Source organism: Vulpes lagopus, chromosome 1, assembly GCF_018345385.1.
Source record: "Vulpes lagopus strain Blue_001 chromosome 1, ASM1834538v1, whole genome shotgun sequence".
Classification (NCBI taxonomy): Eukaryota; Metazoa; Chordata; class Mammalia; order Carnivora; family Canidae; genus Vulpes; species Vulpes lagopus.
The window spans coordinates 68713609-68738075 of NC_054824.1; the positions used below are offsets into that span (position 1 = coordinate 68713609).

The following is a 24467-nucleotide window of genomic DNA, read 5'->3' on the forward strand; positions in this document are numbered from 1 at the left end:
CTCCAGCCGTGCAGCCCTCCTCTTGAGCAGGGCCCCTGTCCCTTTCAGTTAGACTGTTTTCCTGCTGCCGTCTTGCCTGGAGACCTCTATGGCCACCTTCCAAGTGTCAGCCACAGTCCGGGCCCCTGGAGGCAGGGATGCCTTTGTGGCACGGCATCTCGTCTGAAACGGTGTGGACTCAGCCCCCTGAAACTCAGCAGCCATTCCCTGACTCTGTAGCCTCCAGGGTCACAGCCCCTTGCTGCATGGCAGCAGTGGCCACGCTGATGGCCTCCTCTAAGGTCTGCTGCTCCTCCAGCTGCAGAGAAGAGGGTGAGAAGGAAGGAGAGTGAGACACTCCCCACCAGATTTCAGTGCTAGTAAGTAAGTAGCCTACTTTTCTGAATCCTTCCATTGGCCCAGTGCCACATACTGAGCACTTAGTGCGCCCCCCTCCCCAAGTTAACAGCAAGCTTGGCGATAGAGTCCTGGTAGACAAGGTGTGCTCAGGGAGCCAAAGAATGGGCCAGGGTCAGTGAGAGGGGCTTGTTCACAGAAAGGGATGACTGGCTAGAGGGGGGGCCCACTTATTTTTCTAATGAAGAAATGGAGACACAAAGAGACAAAGGGTTTAGACCACCAAGTGTGCTGCCATCGAAATTAGTCTGAAGGCCGGAAGGGGCTTCAGCGCTCTGCTTCAGTCAAGAAAAAGCCTGAGACAACTGTGTGAATGTAGGCAGAAAGGGATTTGTCTTCTGAAATGAGCTTTTCCAAGCCAAATGCCCTTCTCTTCAAGATCTCCGTCTCATTCCTCTCCTCTGCTTATTCCTTCCTTTCTCTCAGGCTGTGGGACCTCTACCCACCTGCACCGCAATGTGCGTTCCATTGGCTGTGGCCAACAGTGCCACCTGTTGGTGATGAAGAGATGCTACACTTGAGTCGTCGGCCACCACAGCCCCAGAGGTAATGATTGTAACCTGAAATATAGAAGAAAATGAGATTTTCTGACCCACCTAGGTTACCCTCCCTACCCTCAATCCACATAAAAATCCCTTCAAAGCAGGCCGCCTGGGTGGCTCAGGGGTTGAGCGCCTGCCTTTGGCTCAGGGCGTGATCCCAGATCTGGGATCCAGTCCCACATGGGGTCCCTGCATGGAGCCTGCTTCTCTGTGTCTCTCATGAATAAATGAATAAAATCTTAAAAAAAAATCCCTTCAAAGCAAGGTAGCTGGGATGAATAAAACTATTATAGGTCAGATTAATTAGCATGGGGCTCAGAGCTTTGTGAGGTGGTATTTTTCTCTGAGAGCCAACTTAATTTAGGGATTTTGATTCATAGGAGGTCAAAGCTGTCAAAGGCCCAAAGATAACCTCCTTTGAAAATGGACTGAAGTCCGTGGAAAAATGACTTGCCTATGGAAGCAAAGTAAATTAGAGGTAGATCAAGATTTTAGAAACTGCCTCTTGACCCCCCCAGTGAAAAACTTTTCAAGACGAGAATTGCTGATGGCCCAGAGGAGCCGTGGGGAAGAAAGACCCTTTTTCTGTGGGGGGAATCTTGGTCCTCGTAAGGTGGCCTGACGAGGTCAGTCTGCTTTAATGCCCACCCCACAAAAAGGAAGGACGAGAGAACAAGAAACCCCAAGCAAACCGCCTGGTCATACGGGCTGCGTCTGGGTGCCATCAGCGCTGACCATGGTGACTGTATGTGTGCCAGATGTGGCAAGGTCATCGTCCTCACTGGGTATGGTGAGGGTGGTGCTGCTGTGCTGGGTCACCATGCTGATAGCACTCCCCAGGGCCTGCAGGTCTTCCGGGGACAGACTGACCTGCAAATAGGAAGGAAGATGAGCAGGGAGTATGGTTGGAAAGTTGTCTGAAAGCCCCTGGGTGGATGTATCTGGTCTTCCAGACAACGTTAGCTTCTTGATAATCTAGAAGATTAGCTTCATGTCACAGAGGTAGAGGGGGACAGGGACAAGCTAGTAAAATAAGTCCTAAATTGCCAAAAGGAGACACTAGAAGAATTCTGCTGACCGCTTCTCTTTAGCACCACTTTGCATCGGGGCTCTGTTTCACGCAGTTCAGGGTTTCAAGCCAATTTCTTCCTCATGTCAACTCCATGAGACAGAGGTGCACTTGACAGTGAGGGTGCTGACAAAGGTCCTACTATACTGCTGACTAGAAAGCCCAGGCCTCCAGAACCCACAAAATGCTCTGGGCCCCACAGCAACATGCCTCTCTTGAGAAGGACACCAAAGTGTGTCTCACTCAGATAACCAGGACCTGTCAGCCTCCACATAAAAAGGGAAGCTGTTAACTGTGCTCTAGAAGTTCCAGAGGCTGAGGTGGAAGCATGAGGAGGAGGGGCTGGCTTACAAGACTCGGTACCCTCAGCCTCCACTGAGGTCCACTAAAAAGGCTAAAAAGAGAACTTGAGTAGAGGCTAAAAAGAGAACTCGGGTAGAGGTGGGGCCATCAGATCTTCTGGGCTCCCCAGAGAGAGTGAGAGAAGGTCCCAGCCAGAGAGGCCCTCCCACCCCTCTCCCAGGGCCCATACCTGGTAAGAGCAAGAAGGTCCCAGCTGGAGTAGCCCCCACCCCTCCCCCAGGGCCCGTACCTGCTGGGCACCGTCCTGAGTGATCAGAGCCACCTGGGGGGCCCCATCCTCTTCTGTCACCATGGCCACTTGGGCTGGGACGTCACAGCCCTCCTCTTTCACCTCTGAGAGGTAGGTAATGCGGGGGCGTTTGGGTGGCGGGCTCTCCTCTGCAGCACAGGCAGCTGGGGGAGGAGAGCCCAAGCTGACACCCGCCACCTGCCAGGCCATGGGGAGGCCAGGCCTGCCCCCGCTCTCGCCTCCTGCCCGTAGCCCTCACCGTCTAGCTGTTGCTGCTCGTACAGGGCCTGCTCACTCTCCTCCGTGGCCTCCAGCTCGCCGTGGGCACTGCGCTTGTGCATGGCCAGGGTGGAGGTCTGCCGGTAGGTCTTGCCGCACGTACTGCAGGTGTAAGGCTTGCAGTGCGTGTGTACCACGTGGTGCTTGTATAGGCTTGAGTACTCGGTGAAGCGCTTTCCGCAGCCTGGGACCGTGCAAACGTATGGCTTCTCCCCTGGGGACACTGGGCTGTGAGGGGGGTGGGAACTGGGGCTGGCAAGGGGAAAACTAGGGGGTGGGGGTGTGGGTGTGGGAGATGGGGTTAGTTGGTGGGGACGGAGAGGGACTGGGACTCTGAATAGACACAGCTGGGGGCGATGTCCAGCGGAACACAGAGGGGACAGGTGTGTGGGACCACTGAGCCCAGAAGTAATGCTGGGGCTAGTAAAGGGACAGGTGGGGGGAGAGGGGGTGCGGGGGTAGGGGCTTGTAAAGTTGAAAGTCGTAAACAGAAGAGGCAGGAGACAGAGAGGGATGACTGATGTCGCAGGGGTGATGGGACACATATGGTCGAGAGAGGACACAGAAGGCTGGACGAGGGACAGACACCGGGGAGGGAGGACACACAGGAGTCATATGGGCAGTGGAGGAGGCGAGGAGCTAAGGGCGACATTTCACTCTTTTTCCCCCATCAGCCCTGACCCTGGCCTTTTCCGGGGAGCTCAGCTGGAAGGGGAGTATCCAGGGTGGCTGTAGGAAGGTGGCAGGGAGCTTGAGAGGGACAGCAGGACCTGTCAGACGGGACCTAACTGGGAGGGAAGGAATCGCTCACTGCAAGTGAGATGGTTCTGGAGATCTGGCCAGAAAAGCACAAAGCCTCCTCTTCCCGCCCACAGGCCAGCCTGGACTGGCTGGCAGAAGGGCTTGGGGCTCAGAGTCAAGAATGTGTCTCAGGTCAGAGGATTACAGTCGAGAGGGTTGGGGCCTCAGAAAGGGTGCTTCTCGCATGCCAGCTGGCCCACCTGTGTGGATGCGCACGTGATTCTTGTAGTTGGTGGCACTGGTGAAGCCGCGGCCGCAGTGGGGCTCAGGGCAGGTGTAGGGCCGCTCGCCTGTGTGGGTGCGCACATGTACCTTGCGGATGTTAGAGGTGGTGAAGGAGCGGCCACAGCCCTCGAAGGGGCACCGGAATGGGCGTTCACCTGTGGAGATGGAGTGTGTGGGGTGGGCTGGCTCAGGAAGCGGGGGTCATGCCAGGGTTAGGACTCCAGGTCCAAGCGTGAACAGGGCAGGGCCCAACCTACCGGTATGGGTCCGTACGTGCTTCTGTAGATCTCCTGAGGTCTTGAAGGCCTTGCTGCACAGTTCCTCTGGGCACTTATATGGCTTTTCACCAGTGTGGGTGCGCACATGGCTCTTCAGCCCATATCCTATCCGTGTGTGGGAGGGAGGGCTGAGAAGGGCACTCTGGAGGGCCTCACCACCACTGCTTCATCATCCTAATTCAGAGGCTCGCCATGTTCAGGTGTGCTCTGTGAGACTCCACACCTCCTCAGGCACAAGAAGCCTGTGTCTGCTTCTACCCCTCCCCAGCCTGGGCAGATAAGAGGGGCTGGAAAAGCCCACGCTGCTCCCATTCCCCCTCCAGGGGCAGCCGGTGTCCTTCCAGAGCATAAGCCTGGGAGCTGGGGCTAAATGTTTCAGAGGGGTAAGGAAGCCCAGAGAGATGCAATGGCCTAGATACCCCACAGCCGATGCAGGAGGCAGGGTCTCTCTACCAAGCCCCCGGCTCCTTTTGCTGGCCTGGATGATGCTCCCCCTCACTTCTGTAACATGGTTTCCTCCCAGAGACAGAGCCCTGCGAGTCAGAGTGCTGGGGCAGCAGTTTCTCTGGGAAGGCAGGAAATTCCCAAGTGAACCTAGAACTTTCTGCCCACAACTGGAAGCAGTCCACCTTTAGTCTTCTTCCAGGTAGATTACCTGTGGCAAAGGCCTTTCCGCAGCTGGGGAAATCACACCTGTATGGACGGTCACCTGTATGAGCTCTTTCATGCACCTGTGAGGACAAGCAACCAGGGGACTCAGGAACCAGGGTATGAAGGGGCTCTTTGGTTCTCTTGAGGGCTCAAAGTATCAGTACTGGCTACCTCCTTTATTCTTCCTCTTTAGCTGAGAGGCCACTTCTTCCAGAGGGCCCTCCCTGATTATTCTCTTCCTTCCTGTACTCTTCATGTGTGTTACAGGACCCTGGGCTGCCATTTCTGTACACTCATCTCTTCCTTTCAGTAGGCAATGAGTTCAAACTTGAGGGCAGGGACTGGTTATGGTCAAAGCAGGAAGTTTCCCCCTGGTGGGGAAGACATCTGAGAGGTGTGCAGGATGACCTTACCTTTAAGTGATGAGCAGTGGTGTAGAGACGCCCACACCCTTTGTAGCCACAGCGGAATGCTCTGTCCCCAACTTGCTGTCCTTTGCCGTTATGGGGAGCCTGGCTGTCATGCAGGACCTGAGGGAAAAAAATCTTGAGGTTCCTATCTGTATCCTCTTCAATGATGAGCGGGATGAGGTGGGATATAGGGCCTTGCTGGCAGCTTAGGACCCAATACACAGGGCTAAACCTGCTGGGAGGGCGGGGGAAGGGCAACTGGGAGTGACAGACCCATACACACAGGAAACAGGCACTGAAGCACTCTACAGAAGAAACGGGGGTGACTTGTGGTGTCTCCACCTGTCTCTCATGGATAGAGGCAGGAATCGATGTCACAGAGCCTGTGACAGTGATGGAAGAAATGGCATCTCCCAGACATCTAGGAAAAGTAGCCATTCAGGCCACCCCTGAGCTAGGTTGACAGCTAGCAACATCCACTTTTTAAAAGACTTAATTAATTAATTAATTAAATTTTTAAAATTTTAAACTTTTTTTTCTCTCTATAGGTTTTATTTATTTATTCATGAGAGACACACAGAGAGAGGCAGAGATACAGGCAGAGAGAGAAGCAGGCTTCATGCAGGGAGCCTGATGTGGGACTTGATCCTGGGACTTCAGGGTCATGTCCTGGGCCAAAGATAGACGCTCAACCGCTGAGCCACCCAGGCGTCCCTAAAAATTTTTTTTAAAGATTTATTTACTTATTCATGAGAGACACAGATAGAGAGAGGCAGAGACATAGGCAGAGGGAGAAGCAGGCTCCTTGCAGGGAGCCCAATGCGGGTCTCAATCCCGGATTCCAGGATCATGACCTGAGCCGAAGGCAGCCGCCCAACCACGGAGCCACCCAGGTGTCCCTAAGTCTTTTTTAAAAAAAGATTTATTTATTTATGAGAGACACAGAGTACATATGTGTGTATGAGCCAGTGAGTATGGGGGAGGGGAGCAGAGGGAGAAACAATCTCAAGCAGATTCTGTGCTGAGCATAGAGCCTAACGTGGGGCTTGATCCCAGGATGCTGAGATCATGACCTGAGCTGAAACCTGAGCTGAGAGTCAAACACTCAATCAACCGTGCCACCCAGGAGCCCCTTAAGATTTTATTTTTAAGTAATCTCTACACCCAATGTGGGGCTCAAACCCACAACCCCCAAGATCATCATATGCTCCACTGAGCCAGCCAGGTGCCCCAGCAACCCCCACTTTTGACCATATGTACCTAGAAGGCCACAGCTCTGGACACGTATCTTCTGATGGTAGGAGACCCCTCCCTCCCTTTAGGAAACCTGTGCTCAGAAGGGCCACTAACAATGGACATGCCATGGGGAGAAGCTCACCTGGGTTCACCGGAATGAGGTGGCCACAAGCAACGAACTGCAGAAGCACCCAGGGTAGGGGCCTACAGGTCTGCATCAGAAGTTTCAGCTCTAACCACAGCACCCAGCTGATTGACAGGCCCCCCCATCATCTCTCTTGGGGACACTGCTGGAGCCACCCGCTTCACACCTGCCGCGGGCTTCAGGGAGCCCTGCTGCTCTTCTGCTTTCCTGAGCAGGGATCTGTTGGGACTGCCCTTAGTCTTTGTTTCTGGGACACTTTGGCCTTCTCACGAGCTCCTGAAATAGAACTCTGGGAGTCCTGGGGAGTAGAAGACGAACTGGTGAGGCCAAATTCACAGCAAGGTCTGTCTCGTCAGCTCCAGGTCAGGGGCTCAAGCAGCTAACAAAATTTCACAGACACTTAAACCGCTGGTGAATGGCAGGGGGACTGTCACAGGTGGCCAAGCCTGCTTGGTGGACTAACCTACCCAGGTGTTCACATTTTATTCCCCTGCCTCACTGGCTCTTGAGGGAATCAAGGAACTTCACAGTTGAAAGTGGCCTCTAAGGTCATCTAGTCCCATTCTCATCCTTTCAGAGGAGCAAGCTAAGTCTGTGAGCAGAATGACTCACTCAACGTCAGACTAGGTAGAGGCAGAGCCAGCACAGGTCTCAGGGATCATGATTCAGAGCCCAGTTGTCATCCTAACAGCAGCAAATCTCAAATCCGGCTTCTAAAATAAACCGCAGGAAATGGCGGTGGGAGTGGGCATAGCCCCAAGTGGTCTGGTAGCAAGTTTTGGGCTTCATTTTGGAAAGACATGAGAATTTCCTCTTCTCCTCTGATATCGCCACATAGTGTAATTGTTTTTTTTTTTTTTAAGATAGATTTATTTATTTATTTATTTATTCATTCATTCAGAGAGAGCGAGAGAGAGGCAGAGACACAGGCAGAGGGAGAAGCAGGCTCCATGCAGAAAGCCAGACGTGGGACTCGATCCCGGATCTCCAGGATCACACCCCGGGCTTCAGGCGGTGCTAAACCGCTGTGCCACCGGGGCTGCCCCCACATAGTCTTGTTATTAAAAAAACTTTCCCAGCCCCCAATCTTTGGGTAACATTAGTGCCCTCGGGAGCCTTGCCATGTCCACCCTGAAGGTCTGCAGTTCACCCGAGGGGGTGCACCCTTGTCTGGCACCCTCACAGATTAGTGCCCACTTCCCTGTGGGTGGGACCGCAGCTTTGCCAGAGTGACCGATGCTAGGAGAGCCAAGATCCTTCTCCCTTGCAGCTGAGCTACTGTGAAGGCCCTGTGTTCCAAGAATCTCAGCTGCTCTGCTGCATCTGCCCTCGTCACTGCTTACTGAGGTTATTTTCCCAAATGACTAAATGAGTTGCAGAGAAGAAATAAAGATGAGACCATCTGACCTCAGTGGCCTGTGAAAACTAATAAAAGTCACTGGCAAGGGCTTTCTCAGACAGCACAGAGGATTATTACAACAGCAAAAGTGAAGCTGAGTCTAAATAGCCACCGTACAGATGTCACCATTTCTTGCAGCCGCCTTTCCTCTGCAGAGACGGCCTAAATGAGGGAGAGTGTCAACAACTGTCAGTGGCCCCAGCCATGCTGCCACATATGCCCTGGACAGTGACACGAGAAATGAGTTGGGGAAGCCGGGGTGGAGGGGCGAGGGGAGTAGCTCAGGCCATGCCCAAGCATGGAACTGCCCTTGTCCCCTAGTGTGGCAGTTTGGGCCAAGGGAGCTAATGGGCAGTGTCAGGCTCTGTGAGCTCACCTTGCTGGCATACTGCTCCAGAGCCACTACCGTGTCTGCGGTGAAGCCCTCATCATCCTCTGCAGCCAGGTCCTCCAAGCCCACCTCTGTCTGCACAGCCAGGATGGCGCTGTCTGACGGCACAGCTACGGGGTGGTGAATGTAGGCAGTGGAGCCATCTTCCAGCTGGACAGCTTCCAGGGCACTGGGGTCATAACCCTCTGCAGGGAACACATGTTAGCCCAGATGCCACACAAGGGCAAGAGATATAAGGTATCTTATACCTTCCTACCCTGCTTTAAGGTAAGAAGAGGTACATATACCAAGGAAGGTTTTAAGGTCTCCTGGTCCCTCGCCTTGGTGATTCACTCTGGCTGGTCCTTCTTCTGGGGCCACCTCTCCTGAGGACAAGGCCTCCTATGAAGCACTGACTGGGAAGTCACAAGGTCCATGAGGAACTGAGGGGACCCATGATGACCATGGCCTAGATGATCACAAGAACCTCTTAACTGGCCCTCTAATTCCTACCAGGCAGCACAGCATCTAGAGGGATCTTTGCAGGACACATAGGAGATCATGTTACCTGATGGTTCAACTACGTCCCACTGGTCTCAGGATAAAGACCACCAATAAAACCTTTCTCTTGACTCTCAAGCCTCAGTGCTCTGGCCTTGCCTCTCTCATCTTACCTATCCTGCCCCACTCCTTCTGGCTCCTGGCAGTTCCTTGAAACATGCCATTCTTCCTTCTACCATCTCTGAGCCATGTCATTCCCTCCTGTTGTCCCTCTTCCTCTAGCGAAGTCTACACTTTCGCTCTCAGCCCAGGAGTCACTTTATCAGGGAAGCCCTCCCTGAGCTGGAGGGCTTGTGATGATCAGTTCATCGGTTATAGTTCTTCTCACTTCTGTTTTCCCCACTGGTCTCTAGAAGGGCAGGGACTGTGTCTGCCTTTGTCATCTCTTGCACACTCCACATCTAGCACAATGCCTGGCATACAATAGTTGCTCAAGAAACTCCTTGTAAAAGGAATAAATCGTTATTCCTCACTACTTAGAGACTTCAGTCTTAAATGTTAATAAGTTTTTACTCCTGGTCTTGGATGATGTCCTCAGGTCCTATTTAAAGCCCTAAGATTTTGCAGCTATGTTAGAAAGCCACCATTGAGGCCCATGCTACTGACTCCCACAGCTCGGTTTCCCAGAGGCAGAAATTGCCACTCCTGTGGTCGGCACCAGGGAAAGGAGGTGAGACTGCTAATCCAGCTGAACTTGGGCACTACAGCTCCCAAGGCTATGCCCCAACCTCTGCCCATTCAGCCTCCCTTCTGTCCCACCAGTTGTGATGACTATGACCCCACCTTTGGGTGTTCGGTGTATGTAGGCCATGCTGCCATCTTCCAGCTGTACAGGCTGTCCATCCTCAAAGGAGAGAGGTTCTGAAAGGAGAGCAATGCTTGTCTTCCTCTGGAGCTCGATGCCATCCCACACCTCCCTCAGTGGGGGCTGCCTGGCCTCTCTCCACGAGGTTGGGGTGTCTTGGGGTGCTCTCACCTTTCTGCACCATCACTTGGTGAATGTATGCAGTGGTCCCATCCTCAAGCTGGATCACTTGCCCTTCAAGCAACTTCTCTCCTGTAAAGGTAGAAATGGAGAAAAGTAGGTCAGGCCCTGAAGAGGGCTGAGGAACACCTGCCTACTTCCCAAAGAGGCCTGTTTGAGGCATAGTTTGCATGTCTAAGCACAGGTGACATGGCCTATGCCTCCTGCTCCTTGCCTCCCTGGGTCTGGGCCGCAGAGGTACTGGTGGGTAGAAAGACATCCCACCAGGGTGAGCCCTACAGCTCCCACCAGATTCCCTTCCTCTACTCAAGAAGTAGAAACTTCATTTATTATTCTGTCCATGCCCCATGAACTGGGGACTTCCAGCTTAATAGCAGGCTGCCAAGACTGATCTAAACAGAGAACAAAGAACGCCCTGAAACCTGGGAAGACCTCGGTGGCTCAAAATTCAGCACTCACACTAACAAATCAAAATACATTCCTTGTCTCCCACTGTGGCAGTATGCTCAGAACGAGACTTTCTAATAAGGTACTATGGCTTAATGGTTAAAAGCAAGTGGCTCTGGAGCTGTCCAGGCATCCTGGGTTTGAATTTCTGCTCTACCTCTTACGAGTTGTGTGTCCTCAGACAGTTTATTTAACCTCCCTGTACTTCAGTTTCCTCCCTTTAAAAAGAGGATTAAAAACTGTGTCTTCTACTGGGTTGCTGTGAGGGTTAAATGAATTAATGAATATAAGACAAAGCCAGGAGTGTTGATGGTCAGCCTTCAATAAGCCTTAGCTGCTGCTGCTGCTTTTTTTTTTTTTTTTTTTAATTTGAGAGAGCAGAGAGAGAGAGAAACTTTAGCAGCCTTCTAAGCTGAGGGCAGAGCCCAAAGTGAGGCTTGATCTCACATTCCTGAGATCACGACCTGATCTGAAATCAAGAGTCAGATGTGCAAACGACTGTGCCACCCAGACACCCCAAGCCTTAGCTTTTTTTTTTTTTTTTTAAGATTTTATTTGCCAGAGAGAACAAGTAGGGAGAGTGGCAGGCAGAGGGAGAAGCAGGCTCCCACTAAGCAGGGAGCCCTACGGAGGGCCCCATCCCAGGACCCTGGGATCATGACCTGAGCCAAAGGCAGGAGCTGCTTCACCGACTGAGCCACCCAGGGGTCCCAAGCCTTAGCTTTTATTTATTTATTTATTTATTTATTTATTTATTTATTTATTATTTATTTATTTTTAAAGATTTTATTTATTCATGAGAGACAGGGGGGAGAGAGAGAGAGAGAGAGAGAGAGAGGCAGAGACACAGGCAGAGGGAGAAGCAGGCTCCATGCAGGGAGCTGGATGTGGGACTTGATCCTCGGTCTCCAGGATCAGGCCCTGGACTGAAGGTGGCGCTAAACCGCTGAGCCACCTGGGCTGCCCCGCCTTAGCTTTTATTATCATAAACCTGATCTGCATTTTAGAATAATCAGAAAATAAAGCTACAGGGAGCAAATGTGAACACAACTGCAGGGCTACTAGGTGTCCTCTAGTTCTTGTTTCACTGCCACCGTGGGGAATATCTCCTTCATTCATCTCTGACATTTTTATTTCAATTTTCTAATTAAAAAATGACTCACCTAAGGCAATAAGCAAGCAGTATAAAACGGAACAAGACTCCAGCGTTCCTGAGATTATTAACCTTCCTCTACCTCAGATCTTTACTGGAAAGTACGTTTTTTTAAAGATTTCATTTATTTATTTATTTTTAGAGATGGTGGGAGGGGGTGGGGAGGTTGGTTGTGGGACACCAGGAGAGAGGCTTACTGGGAGCACTTCTAACAGCAATGGGCTCTTCGGTTTAGAATTAGGATTAGACAGGCCTTGTTTCATATCCAGTGAATTTCCCAGGGGATGAGGGGAAAAGAGAGAAAGGTAAGAAGGGAGAGAGAAGCGTTCTTGACAAGTGGTTTGCTTACTTGTTTCTTTTTTTTTTTTTTTTTTTTAAGATTTTATTTACTTATTCATGAGAGACACACACAGAGAGAGAGGCAGAGACACAGGCAGAGGGAGAAGCAGGCTCCATGAAGGGAGCCCAACGTGGGACCGGATCCCGGGATTTCAGGATCATGCCCTGGGCCAAAAGCAGGCGTCAAACCGCTGAGCCACATAGGGATCCCCTGCTTACTTGTTTCTTTACAAGTTTCAGGATTTAGGAATTTGAGTTCTTACGATGTAGGAAAAAGACCAGGCAGCTGCTTCTGGCCTAACCCTGCTATCTCCCCCTCAGAAGAATCCTCAAACTCGCTTTCACATGGAGTCTTCTTGGGTCAGTAACCCACAGTTCTACAACTCAGCTGAAGACAGGTAAGGTAGAGACAAAGGTAAGAAGTAGGAGAGAGGCATTTAGATGAGGGAGGGGGACCCCTCACCACCCTCCCATCAGCAAGCCATGGGCTTCCCTGCATTTAACCCTTTATCTGTCATGGCAAGGGCACTGCACTTGGGGTTCTAAGAGTGCTAGAAGAGCTTTTGGCAGCATTGTGGCTATTGCTTCAAGGGATGAGACAAAAGATAGAGAAGAGTTATTTGAGAAAAGATTTCAACCTACAATCACCCCTTACACCAGAGACAACAATGCGGAGGGCCAGGTGGGGGAGGACAACCGACGGCCTGGCCCTCATATTCCACTATGGGGAGGTGGCCAATATGTTCCTGTTTGCCCAGAACAGTCCCAGTGCATTTTTATTCATAGCACACTCTTCCACTTCCAGAAGTGTTGGGTTTGAATAACGTTTTTATGCTCACCCTAATTACAGACAAATCTCATAAAATTTTAGGACTTCCTGCTGCCTAAGCTAGACCCAGAAAGAGCTTCCTGCTGACAAGGATGACAGTGCCCTGGTCAAGAGCTTCAGAGGTGCTCACCAGTGAGAAAGATGCCTTTTAGAACAGTGTGGTCCCGCTTCCCGGAGGCCAGCTCTCCCCTCAGGAGTGTGAAATCTGTTGTGTGTGAGTCTGTGCGCATACACATCCAAGCACACGCTGCAGTGCTGTGGAGGAGCCAGAGAACAGGGACCAGAGAAAGATATAAATGGGGAGGTGGGGGAGGCAAAAAGACCCAGACATAAAAGGGAAAGACCTAAGAAAAAAAGAGTAGCTTTCTCAACCACCAAGTGAGGCCATTTGCTATTTTATTTTATTTTATTTATTTTGTTTTAATTTAATTTGATTTAATTTAATTTAATTTTATTCATAAGAGACACAGAGAGAGAGGGGCGCAGAGACATAGGCAGAGGGAGAAGCAGGCTCCATGCAGGGAGCCTGATGTGGGACTCGACCCTGGGACTCTAGGATCACGTCCTGAGCCCAAGGCAGGCGCTAAACTGAGCCACCCAGGGATCCCACCATTTGCTTTTTATTCATTCACTTGACCACTAATTCACGGCAGAAGACTCAGGCATGGGAAGTAACTGGGTCCGTGGAGCAGACACAGTCATTTCCATACTCCCTAAATTCTTCCGTCTCATTCTGCTGAGGGGCAAGATCTGTGACGGGAAGTCTGCAAACTGAGGGTTTCAGGCTTCAAAAGTATCCCAGAAGTTCCTCACTCAAGAAAACAAAGCCAACCAGATCCACATATCATAGATAGCTCTTGACAAAAAACCTCTCCAGAAGGCAACCACCCCCTAACACTGTCATACAGAAAGAGCTTACTGATGAGATTAAGGGGCCTCTTTGTCGTCATCAGGAAGCAGACAATTTAAAATAAAATCAACAAACAATGTATCTGTACACTTGGGAACTGAAATACACTTCCACAGTGTGTTGAAATGAAGGCGAGCAATGTTGCAATGACAGTGCATTCACGCAGATGGTGGTGCTCACAGAGTCTAGAAAAGGCAACATAAAAGAGCAGGAACGTGGCGATGTTTGCCCAGTGCTGTTCGGAGAGGGCAGGCAGGCCATCTGGCCCTCCTGAGAACGCTGGTAAGGAAAGAGGCTGTCACAACAGTGAGCGTCCCTGGCCTGAAGGCTCTGCCCCTTCAGTGACACTCCATGCTCACCCTGATTTTAAGTTTCTTTTCTCTTTTTGATTTTAAGTTTCTTGAGAAATGAATATCAGGTGAATTCAAATTTCAGATCAACAGCAAATTCTTTTTCAGTACTTAGTACTGAAGTATTATTTTACTATTTTTAGTATTTAATCCCATGTTTATACATTATCTATCCCAGGGTGTATTTGGGACATACTTGCACTACAAAATTATTCACTCTTTGTTGGCAATTCAGTGTTTATTCCTGGCAAACTTAATGGAGCCTAGGGCATGAGACCTATGCTGGGGTGTCCCTCTCTGTATATGGCTTAACCTGTTTGAGAGTTTCTAGAAAGCACTGAGAAACTGGACAGGGAGTTATCTGGAGAGCAGGAAGTCATATAGCCAGCACGGTGTTCATTCATTTCCAGAAACATTTATGAACCACTTGCCCTATGTAAGGAATTCTGCCTTTCAGAGGTCTTAGTTCCTATGGCTCGGCTAGTCTGATTTTCTAGGCAGGCCTGCCTTGAATGGCATTTTCTCTTAAAGGGTTTGTCAATGATCTCAAGAAATTCTCACGCAGAGCAAGCTGTGGTATGCAAATGGGACGGCATAGTGGTGGTGAGACTCTTAGAAGGGGACACTCCTCTCCAGAGGCTGGGGCACAGGGTGGGATTCTGGGGTGCCTGGGGATACTTACCTTTGACAGCTTGCTGGACGTAGGCTGTCGTCCCATCACTGAGGGTCACCGTTTGCAGCCCCAAGCTCTCCATGGCAAACTGCTACCCATACACTCAGACATGAAGTTGGCTTCTGGCCAGCACCAAGAGCCACAGCTGAGGTCAGAGATTTCCTTCTGGGTCACAAGTCTGAGAAAATGGATAGTGTCACATTATGAGTTGCACAGCTTCCTCTTGCTACAAGGACATATGAGGAAAGAGTGAATGAGGCCAGCTGAGAAGAAAAAGAGATGAATTCTTCAAAATATAGAAATATGTTAGCTTTTATGAAGAAGGTCAAAACATACCTATTTAAGAATTCTACAAATTGAGTGTACAACAGAATCATGCGAGCCAAACTGGTTATAAAGTTAGATTCATTGATCAAAATCCATTTTTAAACTCATTTTCTTTAGGAGGAAGCCCTGTTCGAGGCAGGCTGCCAGCCCCACTGCCGCCGGTTCTGGGGTGCACGTATCATATCTCTGCACATTCTGACAGCTTTCCTATGCTCGGATCTACCCATCCACTGGCCTTGTTGACCACCATCAGTGAACACCCCACAGGTATTACAAACAGAACGAGTCCCCAAAAAAACTCACAATGTATTCCCCAGAACTGTTTTTCTTCCAGTATCTCCCATCTCTGGGCTGGCATCTCCAGCCACCCAGAATCGATGGAGTCACCCTTGATTCCTCCTTTTCCTTCAAAAGTCGAGATAACACCACTATCTGACACCATAGGCAAAAATTAACTCAAAATGGATTAAAGGCTTGAATGTAAGACCAAAAACCGTAAAACTTCTAGAAGAAAACATAGGTGGTAAGCTCCCTGACACGGTCTTGTTATACTTCTTTTGGATTTGACACCAAAAGCCAAGGAAACAAAAGTGAAAATAAGCAAGTGGGACTACATCAAACTACAGAGTTCCTGCATGGTAAAGGAAACCATCAACAAAACGAAAAGGCAAGCTACAGAAAGGGAGAAAATACCTACAAATCATATATCTGATAAGGAGTTAATATGCAAAAAATATGAAGAACTCATACAACTTAAAAACGAAAAGATGCTCAGGATCCCTAATCACCAGAGAAATGCAAATCAAGGCCACAGTGAGGTATCACCTGTTAGAATGGCTATTTCAAAAAGATGCAAAATAACAAGGGCTTGGGAAGATGTGGAGAAAAGGGAACCCTTGTGCACTGCTGGTGCGAATGGAAATTGGTGTAAATTGGAAAACAGTATAGAGGTTCCTCAAAAGTTAAAAATAAGACTAGCTTATGATCCCGCAGTTCCACTTCCGGGTATTTGTCCGAAGAAAATAAAAATACTTGACTTAAAAAGTACATGCATTCAGCATTATTTATAATAGCCAAGACATGGAAACAACTTAAGTGTCCATGGATGGATAAATGAATAAAGAAACTGTAGTGCATATATATAATAAGATATTATTTAGCCATGAAAAAGGAAATCTTGCCATCTGTGCCAAAATGGATGGACTTAGAGGGTATTATGCTAAGTGAAATAAGTTGAAGACAAATACCCTATGATCTTACTCATGAATGGAATATAAAAAAACCCAAAAAACACCCAAACCCACAGATATAGAGAACAGATTGGTGGCTGCCAGAGGTAGGGATTAGGGGTAGGCAAGATGGATCAAGAGTCAAAAGGTACAAACTTGCTGTTATAAAATAAGTCACAGGGATATAATATGCAGCATGATGATTAAAGTTAATAATAACGAATTACATTATTTGGTAGTTGCTAAGAGAATAAATCTTAAAGGTTCTCAACATAAGAAAAAAGTCTATAATTATGTATGGTGATAGATATTAACTAAACTAATTATGGTGATTGTTTACAATGCATACAGATATTGTCATTATGTCATATATCTAAAATTTAAATATAGGGACGCCTGGGTGGCTCAGCGGTTTAGCACCTGCCTTCAGCCCAGGGCCTGATCCTGGAGTCCCGGGTTCAAGTCCCACGTCAGGCTCCCTGCATGGAGCCTGCTTCTCCCTCTGCCTTTGTCTCTGTCCACCCCCCCCATGAATAAATAAATAAAATCTTAAAAAAAATAAAAATAAAAAAATTTAAATATAATGTATGTCAATTTTACCTCAATTAAAAACAATTAAAACTTAAATGGGGGCATCTGAGTGGTTCAGTCAGTTAAGTGCCTGCCTTTGGCTCAGGTCATGATCCCAGGGTCCTGGGATCAAGCCCCATATCGGGCTCTCTGCTCAGTGGGGAAGCAGGAAGCCTGCTTCTCCCTCTCCTCCTGCAGCTTCCCCAGCTTGTGCTCTGTCAAAAAAACAAAATCTTCAAACAAACAAAAAGTCTATGTACCTATTTCAGGTGAGTATCATCTTGTCAAGTCACATCTTGACTACTGTAAGAGCCTCCTAATGTATGTCAAATAAACTCTTGCCTGTTTCCTAGTCATTTTGTAATACTGTGTCAGAATGACTTTAAAAAGAACAGGGGTGCCTGAGTGACTCAGCAGGTTAAGGTCTGCCTTCTGCTTAGGTCAGAATCATAGGGTCCTGAGTTCAAGCCCTGCCTCTAGTTCCCTACTCAGCAGGGAGTTTGGTTCTCCCTTTCCCTCTGCCCCTCCTTGTGCTTGGTCTCTCTCTCTCTCAAATAAAATCTTCGAAAAAAATTAAAAAGTACAAACCTAAATCCACTACTTCCTTGACCAAAACTCTTCAAAAGCTTCCTATGGCCCTTGGACGCCGCCTTGCACACCACTTTGCAGGCATGGCTGGGGGCTATTTGGCACTATCTCTTCCTAGCACACAAGCCTAGAGTCACCTACTTCCTAGAATACTTATCACTGCCTCTTTAACATCTGTTATCCACACAAGACTTTGGGCTCCAGCCTGGTTTCTGGTTCACTGTGGGCTCTCCACAAATCCCTGTGGAGTGAATCATCGGGTCCTTGCGTGCAAGGAGGGAGGTACTGAAGCATCCTGCTGGCAGGACTTCCCTTGCATTGGCGTTCAGCCTGCTTGAGCCACATCCCATACTTGTGAACCCTTGCTCTAGGTTTAGCAGTTAAGATTCTCACTGCCACCCAACCACAGACTTCCCCGGATTTGGGATCTGGACTGCCTACTTGGTACTCACTAACTGCCAGCTGATCTTCTCAATCAGTGCTGCACAAACTGTTTTCATGTCAGGGCACCCAGAGAGAAGGATATGTGTACACAGTGGATGCTGCTGCTTGAAGCTAGGAGCAACCAGCTGGGGCTGAGCAGGTCAATATCTTTACAGGACTATAGCCCACTTGTGACACACTGGTTGGGATGTTCTACTTTAGACTTGGCATTCCCACCAGAATTATTCATTCATTCTGTCCATAAACATTTACTGAATGGGCTAAGATACTACCAGCAGTAATAGTGAACAGTGCTGTAAAGCTAATCATGTGTATGCATTTTATACATAGTAACTCACTTAATCCTCACAACGATCCTATAATTGAATACTGTTATCATCCTCATTTTATACTTGAAGGAATTGAAGCCTGAGACACTAAGTAAATTGGCTCAAGGTTGCACAGCTAAAAAGGGGAAGAGAAGGATTTGAATCCAGGCCATCTGGCTCCAGAGTATGCTCTTAAATACTTTATTATGTGGCCTAGTACAGAGGTTTTTAGCTGGGGAGTTTTAGCTGAATCCACCTGAAAACACTACTTGGTGTGCAAGCTTATGCATTTTTCTGAACAGAAGGGAGTTTAAGATTGTCACGAGTGTCTTACAGCGATTAAAGGTAAAGAACCACTGGTCTAGATGGGAACTGACATCTGACCCATCTTATCTTTTTTTTTTTTTTAAGATTTTATTTATTTATTCATGAGAAACACAGAGAGAGGCAGAGACACAGGCAGAGGGAGAAGCAGACTCCATGCAGGGAAGCCGATGCAGGACTCCGGAATCATGCCCTGAGTTAAAGGCAGACGCTCAACCGCTGAGCCACCGAGGGATCCCATGACCCACCCATCTTATCTATTCTACTAAAATCCTGGCAGTGACCCCAACATTGTCCAGAGCCCTGATAACCACAAGCTCTGGTCCTGGCCTCTTTTGGTCTGACCCTTGACTTTCAGAGTCTTAAGCAGGGAGAGAAATTCTTTTGGTGATCTGTTTTTGTTAACAGCATTGTCAGAATAAGGACACAACATGAGACCTCAGTCTGAAACCAAAGCCATTACAAAATAGCCTCAAATCTTTATGGCTGGCTCCTGTGGCTGCTGCAGCAATAGCTGGTTTAACTTAGTACATCTGTACTCTGTTGGGACTTTCTAAGGAAAATCTGTGGCTTGGTTGAGAACACAGGTTCTAGAGTCAGACAGCCTGGGCTTTAACTCATGCTTTCCCTCTTTGAAGCTGTGTGCCCTTGGGCAAGTAATTGAACCTCTCTGAGCTTCAGGTGCCACTTGTAAAAAAAAGGGGGGGGGATAATAATAGCACCTTTGGGGCACCTGGGTGGCTCGTTGGTTGGTATCTGATTTCAGCTCCAGCCATGATTCCAGGGTCCTGGGATCAAGCCCCGCATGAGACTCTCTGCTTAGTGGAGAGCCTGCTTCTCCCTCTCTCTCACTTGCCCTCTATTTCAGATGGATGAATGAATGAATGAATGAATAAATAAATAAATAAAATCCTTACCCCCCCCCCCCCAAATAGCACCCTCTCCACAGGTTGCTGTAAGGATTAAGTAAGGTCACATAAGTCAGCATTTGGTACAGTGCTGGCACACAGAAGTACCCTAGAAAAACTGGCTCTGAGGAGGATGAGATGGAAGAGGAACCCAAGGGAAGTGCTTCTGAAGCAATGGGTATTTCTAAACTGTAGCCAAACAGTGGAAACAGCCCTGGATTAGAAGTCTGCAGAAATGGCTTCCGGGAATCCTGGGTGGCTCAGTGGTTTAGCGCCTGCCTTTGGCCCAGGGCATGATCCTGGAGTCCTGGGATAGAGTCCTGCATCAGGCTCCCTGCAAAGAGCCTGCTTCTCCCTCTTCCCGTGTCTCTGTGTCTCTCATGAATACGTAAATAAAATCTTAAAAGAAATGGCTTCTGATCTCAAGTCTATCTTCTGCATCTGCCTCCCAATCTGTAAAATGAAATGCTGCCCCAGATGACCCTAAAATCCTTTGCACTGCTCATGCTAATTATATTTATCATATATACAGCCCTTAAGAGTGCGAGCCTTTGTTCAAAGCACTTTACCTATATTAGCTCTTTTAATCTTAAAAATAACCCTATGAAGAAATAGGTACATTATCCCCACTTTATGGATGAGGTGACTGAGGCTTAGAGGCAGAGTAATTATCCCAAGGTCCCACAGCTAGTCAATGTGAAGCAAGGATTCAAAGCCAGGCTAGCTGGCCCAGGTCCATACCTTTCAATATCGGGTGCATTTCTTCCTTCTGCTAATCCACTGTGACACAGTGTCAGCACTCAAAACACTTGACTATTGATTGTTTAACTTTTATCTCACCCACGATAACTTAAGCCCAGTCCTCTAGGACTTGAGCACAATGGAAAGAAGAACATTTTCCAGAATAATGCTTCTTAGACTTAAAGAAAACAAATCTCCACTCCTTTACGTGTTCTCATGTCCAGGCTAACTATTCAATTTTTGTCCTTAAGCCCGTAATATAAACGTTTAAGATAGTCCACTCTGCCTCTCCAACATTTCCCGATCTCTGCTGCTGCCTTCCAGCAGAGCCTGACCTCGGGTGGGGAGAAGGTGTTTTGTGGCTGCCAGGCATGTACAAGTATCTAATTGCCACTTTTCTTCCTTTCCTCTGTGAAAGGATGCTTTACTCTGAGTCCTTCTGTGCTGGTACTAAACTAATAATGGTGATACTGGCAGAGCCAAAGAGAGGCTTGTCACTGCCTCAGGATGGCTGTGACTTCACATTTCCTGCCTGCACTTGACATTTCAGATTCATAACTCCCGTGGCCTTCTGAGAAAGGATGGAGGGGGAGCAGGGGCAGCTACTCTATTTTCTCCTTGTAGGGTATAAGGTTTGTCAGCTCCCCAGTGACCTAAGCCGGGTACAAGAGAGAGACAGACTGGGGGTTGTGGGAGGGGAGGGGAGGGGAGGAATAAGAGCCATGACCATGGGTAGGGATGAATAGGGCGTACTCCAGACTCTTCCAGAGCTTGCAGCCAGCTTGTTTGTTGCATTTTAAAATGAACTTAAGCTATTGTTGGCTCTGATGCAGAAAAGAGCCCTATGGCTTCATAATATATAAATGTTTCCTAATGTAAAAACCTAAATTATAATTTATCAGGGAGACAGACATTTGGAAAAGCTTTTTGGGTACTTCGGGTCTTAGGTCTTTCTATGAAACAAGAAGTGCTTCAATTGTCTCCTCAAAGCAGAAAGACAGACAATAAAAGACTAAATGGCAGCCATAAATTTGTGTCTCTCTACTTTGGCAAGGTTCATGTCTAATCTGACCCATACCCAAGCTAGGCTTCGCCTTGACTACAGGCACCTGTTCACTCTTCCATCATTTTCTGGCAAACCCAGACTCCTTGGACATTTGGAACAAGGCTTTCTGTGCTCTGTCTCAGCCAGACCAGAGGATAACTGTATTCAGCAGCCAAAAGACAAACACCCCCCCCCACCCCAAACAAAACAAAACATCTGCTTGGAAAGAGGAGTGTTTAACTTTGCGGGGGAGGGGGGGTACACAAGACTTGACTTTCACTCAGAAAATTCCTCATTTGGAAATAAAACTCCTCAGAGGGGACAGAATCATATTAAGTTGGGAGAGACAGAGGCTGAGCGAGTCAGGGGCAAACAAATGAGAACCAGATTTGCAAGAGCTGTATTAAAATGATTCAGTATTTGTTATTATAGAAAATGACTTCAATGCACACACAAAACCCCTAGTGAAACAGTCTTGGTACTGTGGGTTTCCAAACACTAAAGAGAAAACAGGAAATTAATAACAGAAACTTGCACACACACATTTAAAACATCAGCTAAACATCTCTTTGCAAAATGCACACTGATTTTAAAAGCTCAAATCACTTTTTAGTATGGTTCCTATTTGGCTACTATAATTTTATAGATTTGAATTAGTCACAGAAGAGAGAGTAATTAGGCAAACTGGATTATTTTTAATTCCAAAAGGGCAATGAAAAATGCAGACTCCTTTACTGCAGAACAGAATTCATTTAAACTAAAACAGGTAACTTAAAAACCTAATTTTCAGTTGAAATTTAAGGTGAACTTTAACACCTTAGTTTGTAAACACCCAACATGGAATCATGGCTGTTTCAAATCCACATTTAGTCCATGGAAAGAAAAGTCCAGAATAAAGTCATTTTGCAAGGGTGTGTTTTATAACAATATGCAAATTTACACAGATTTTATCAAGTTATATCTGACTTTGTTTCTGGAATTCAGCTTGGGGTCACTGCTGGCTTGGGAAGGGTTATTTGAAAATGAAACATGCCATCAGCCATCAGGAGGGACTGGATCATCATAGTTATTTAGGATTATCATGTTATTTAAAAACATCACCCTGGGACTAAAAGGTTAAATTTATTCTATCAGTTTGGAATAATAGTCAAATCTCAACTAGGAAGAGAAGATAGTTTTCACTTTTGACGCAAAAGAAAATCAAGTCAGAAGAAGAGTCAGGTTTAAAAAAATCAGTATTAAGGGAAAATACTAAAGAAAATATAAGACATGATATTAAAAACACATGCAATTTAAATATACACTTAAAAATGGTGAAGACAGTTATGTGTATTTTACCACAATAAAAAAAAATGGTGTGGAAAAAAAACCACACGTAGGCACATACATATTTAAACTTCCAAGAACAATATCAAATTCCCACTGGACACATAACAGTATGAATTCATGCAAGGAAAATGCTAGTAGTAAATAAATAATGCAAAAAAGGCTCACTCTCACTAGTAACTGAAGTACAAGAACGAACAATCACGGTGGTATAATTCTTATTCCATTACCATAAATCAAAGTAAAAGTATTAACATCCTACAGCCAATGAGATACCACACACCAATTACAATAGCCCAAATCCAAACAGCGATAACACTCAATGCTGACAAGGATGTGGAGGAACAGGAACTTTCATTCATTGTTGGTGGGGATGCAACATGGTACTCTGGAAGATAGTTTGGCAGTTTCTTACAAAATTAAAGTCTTACTAAATGATTCAGCGTTCCTACTCCTAAATGGGTTGAAAACTCATGTCAACAGAAAACCTGCACGTGGATATTTACAGCAGCTTTATTCATAATTGCCAAAAGCTCGAAGCAACTAAGGTGTCCTCCAATAAACAAACTGTGGTACACCCAGACAATGGAATATTATTCAGTGATAAAAAGAAATGAACTATTAAGACATAGGAAAGACATGGAGGAAATTTACATGCATTTTACTAAGTGAAAGAAGCCAATCTGAAAAGGCTACATACAGTATGGTTTCAACTATACAGCTTCTGAAAAGGGAAAACTTTAGAGACACTAATAAAATCAGCAGTTGCCAAGGTGTGGTGGGGGAGGGGGTGGGAAGAGAGGAGGGATGCATAGATGGAGCCTAGGGCATTTTTAGGGCAGTGAAATGGTTCTGTAATGGTCAATAGACACCTGACATTATGTATTTGTCAAAACCCGTAGAATATACAGCACAAAGAGTGAACCATAATGTAAACTATGAACTTTAGTTAATAATAATGCATCAATATTAATTCACCAATTATAGCAAATATACACCAATGCAAGATGCTACTAATAGGGAAAACAGAACTGGAGTGGGGAAGGGGGTGAATGGGAACTCTCTGCATTTTTTTTTAATTTGGACTTTATTTATTTTTTTTTTTTAATTTTTTTTTTTTGGACTTTATTTTTTTTTTAAGATTTTATTTATTCATGAGAGAGAGAGAGAGAGAGAGGCAGAGACACAGGCAGAGGGAAAAGCAGGCTCCATGCAGGGAGCCTGATGTGGGATTTGATCCCAGGACTCCAGGATCACGCCCTGAGCCCAAGGCAGACGCTTAACCGCTGAGCCACCCAGGGATCCCAACTCCCTGCATTTTTAAATTTTTTAAAATTTTATTTATTTATTCATCAGAGAGACACAGAGAAGCAGAGACATAGGCAGAGGGAGAAGCAGACTGCCCACAAGAAGCCTGATGTGGGACTCGATTCCGGACACCGGGATCACGCCTTGATCCAAAGGCAGATGCTCAACTGCTGAGCCACCCAGGCATCCCTCTGCATTCTTTAAAAGATTTTATTTATTTACGAGAGAGAGAGAGAGAGAGAGAGAGAGAGAGAGCGCGCACAGGTGTGTGCAAAAGCAATGTGTGGGGAGGGGCAACAGTTGAAGGAGAAGCCGACTCCCCACTGAGCAGGAAGCCCAATGCAGAGCTCAATCCCAGGGCCCTGGGATCATGACCTGGGCCACCCAGGCACCCCCGGAACTCTCTGCATTTCTATTCAATTTCTCTATAAACCTAAAATGCTCTAAGAAATAAACTGTCCATCAATGTCGGCAAGGTCAGGAGGCAGGCACAAATGGGCTTGCAGATGGCACTAGAGACTGCTCCAGGCTCTTCAGAGGACAAACCATCAATGCTTAACCCCACCGGGGAAGGTTCAGGATCTCAGATCTAAGAACCCTCATCTTCATAATTCATTCTGCAAAAAAGAACGCACAGAAAAAAACGCTACTGCACAGGATGCTTGTTTAAGCTTTTTGGACAAGAACCATGAAGACCATCTGAATTAAT

General features: G+C 47.3%; 1 protein-coding gene across 3 annotated transcripts in view; it reads right to left on the minus strand.

Moving 5' to 3' along the window:
• Nucleotides 1–164: 164 nt before the first annotated feature.
• ZNF76 (zinc finger protein 76) overlaps nt 165–24467 on the minus strand; it is a 33520-nt gene continuing 9217 nt past the window's right edge. For 2 of the 3 annotated variants that reach the window (XM_041762633.1, XM_041762543.1), the window contains exons 2-14: nt 14650–14818; nt 9931–10011; nt 9738–9815; nt 8400–8599; nt 5247–5363; nt 4838–4913; nt 4162–4287; nt 3880–4059; nt 2859–3092; nt 2600–2763; nt 1644–1808; nt 843–956; nt 165–298 (exon numbers count right to left, since the gene is read on the minus strand). In XM_041762633.1, coding sequence (XP_041618567.1) covers nt 194–298; nt 843–956; nt 1644–1808; nt 2600–2763; nt 2859–3092; nt 3880–4059; nt 4162–4287; nt 4838–4913; nt 5247–5363; nt 8400–8599; nt 9738–9815; nt 9931–10011; nt 14650–14722 — 1713 coding nt within the window. In that variant the 5' untranslated portion in view covers nt 14723–14818 and the 3' untranslated portion in view covers nt 165–193. Of the gene's footprint in view, nt 299–842; nt 957–1630; nt 1809–2599; nt 2764–2858; nt 3093–3879; nt 4060–4161; nt 4288–4837; nt 4914–5246; nt 5364–8399; nt 8600–9737; nt 9816–9930; nt 10012–12837; nt 12963–14649; nt 14819–24467 lie in introns of those variants that run through there. The other variant, XM_041762724.1, reaches the window with a different exon arrangement.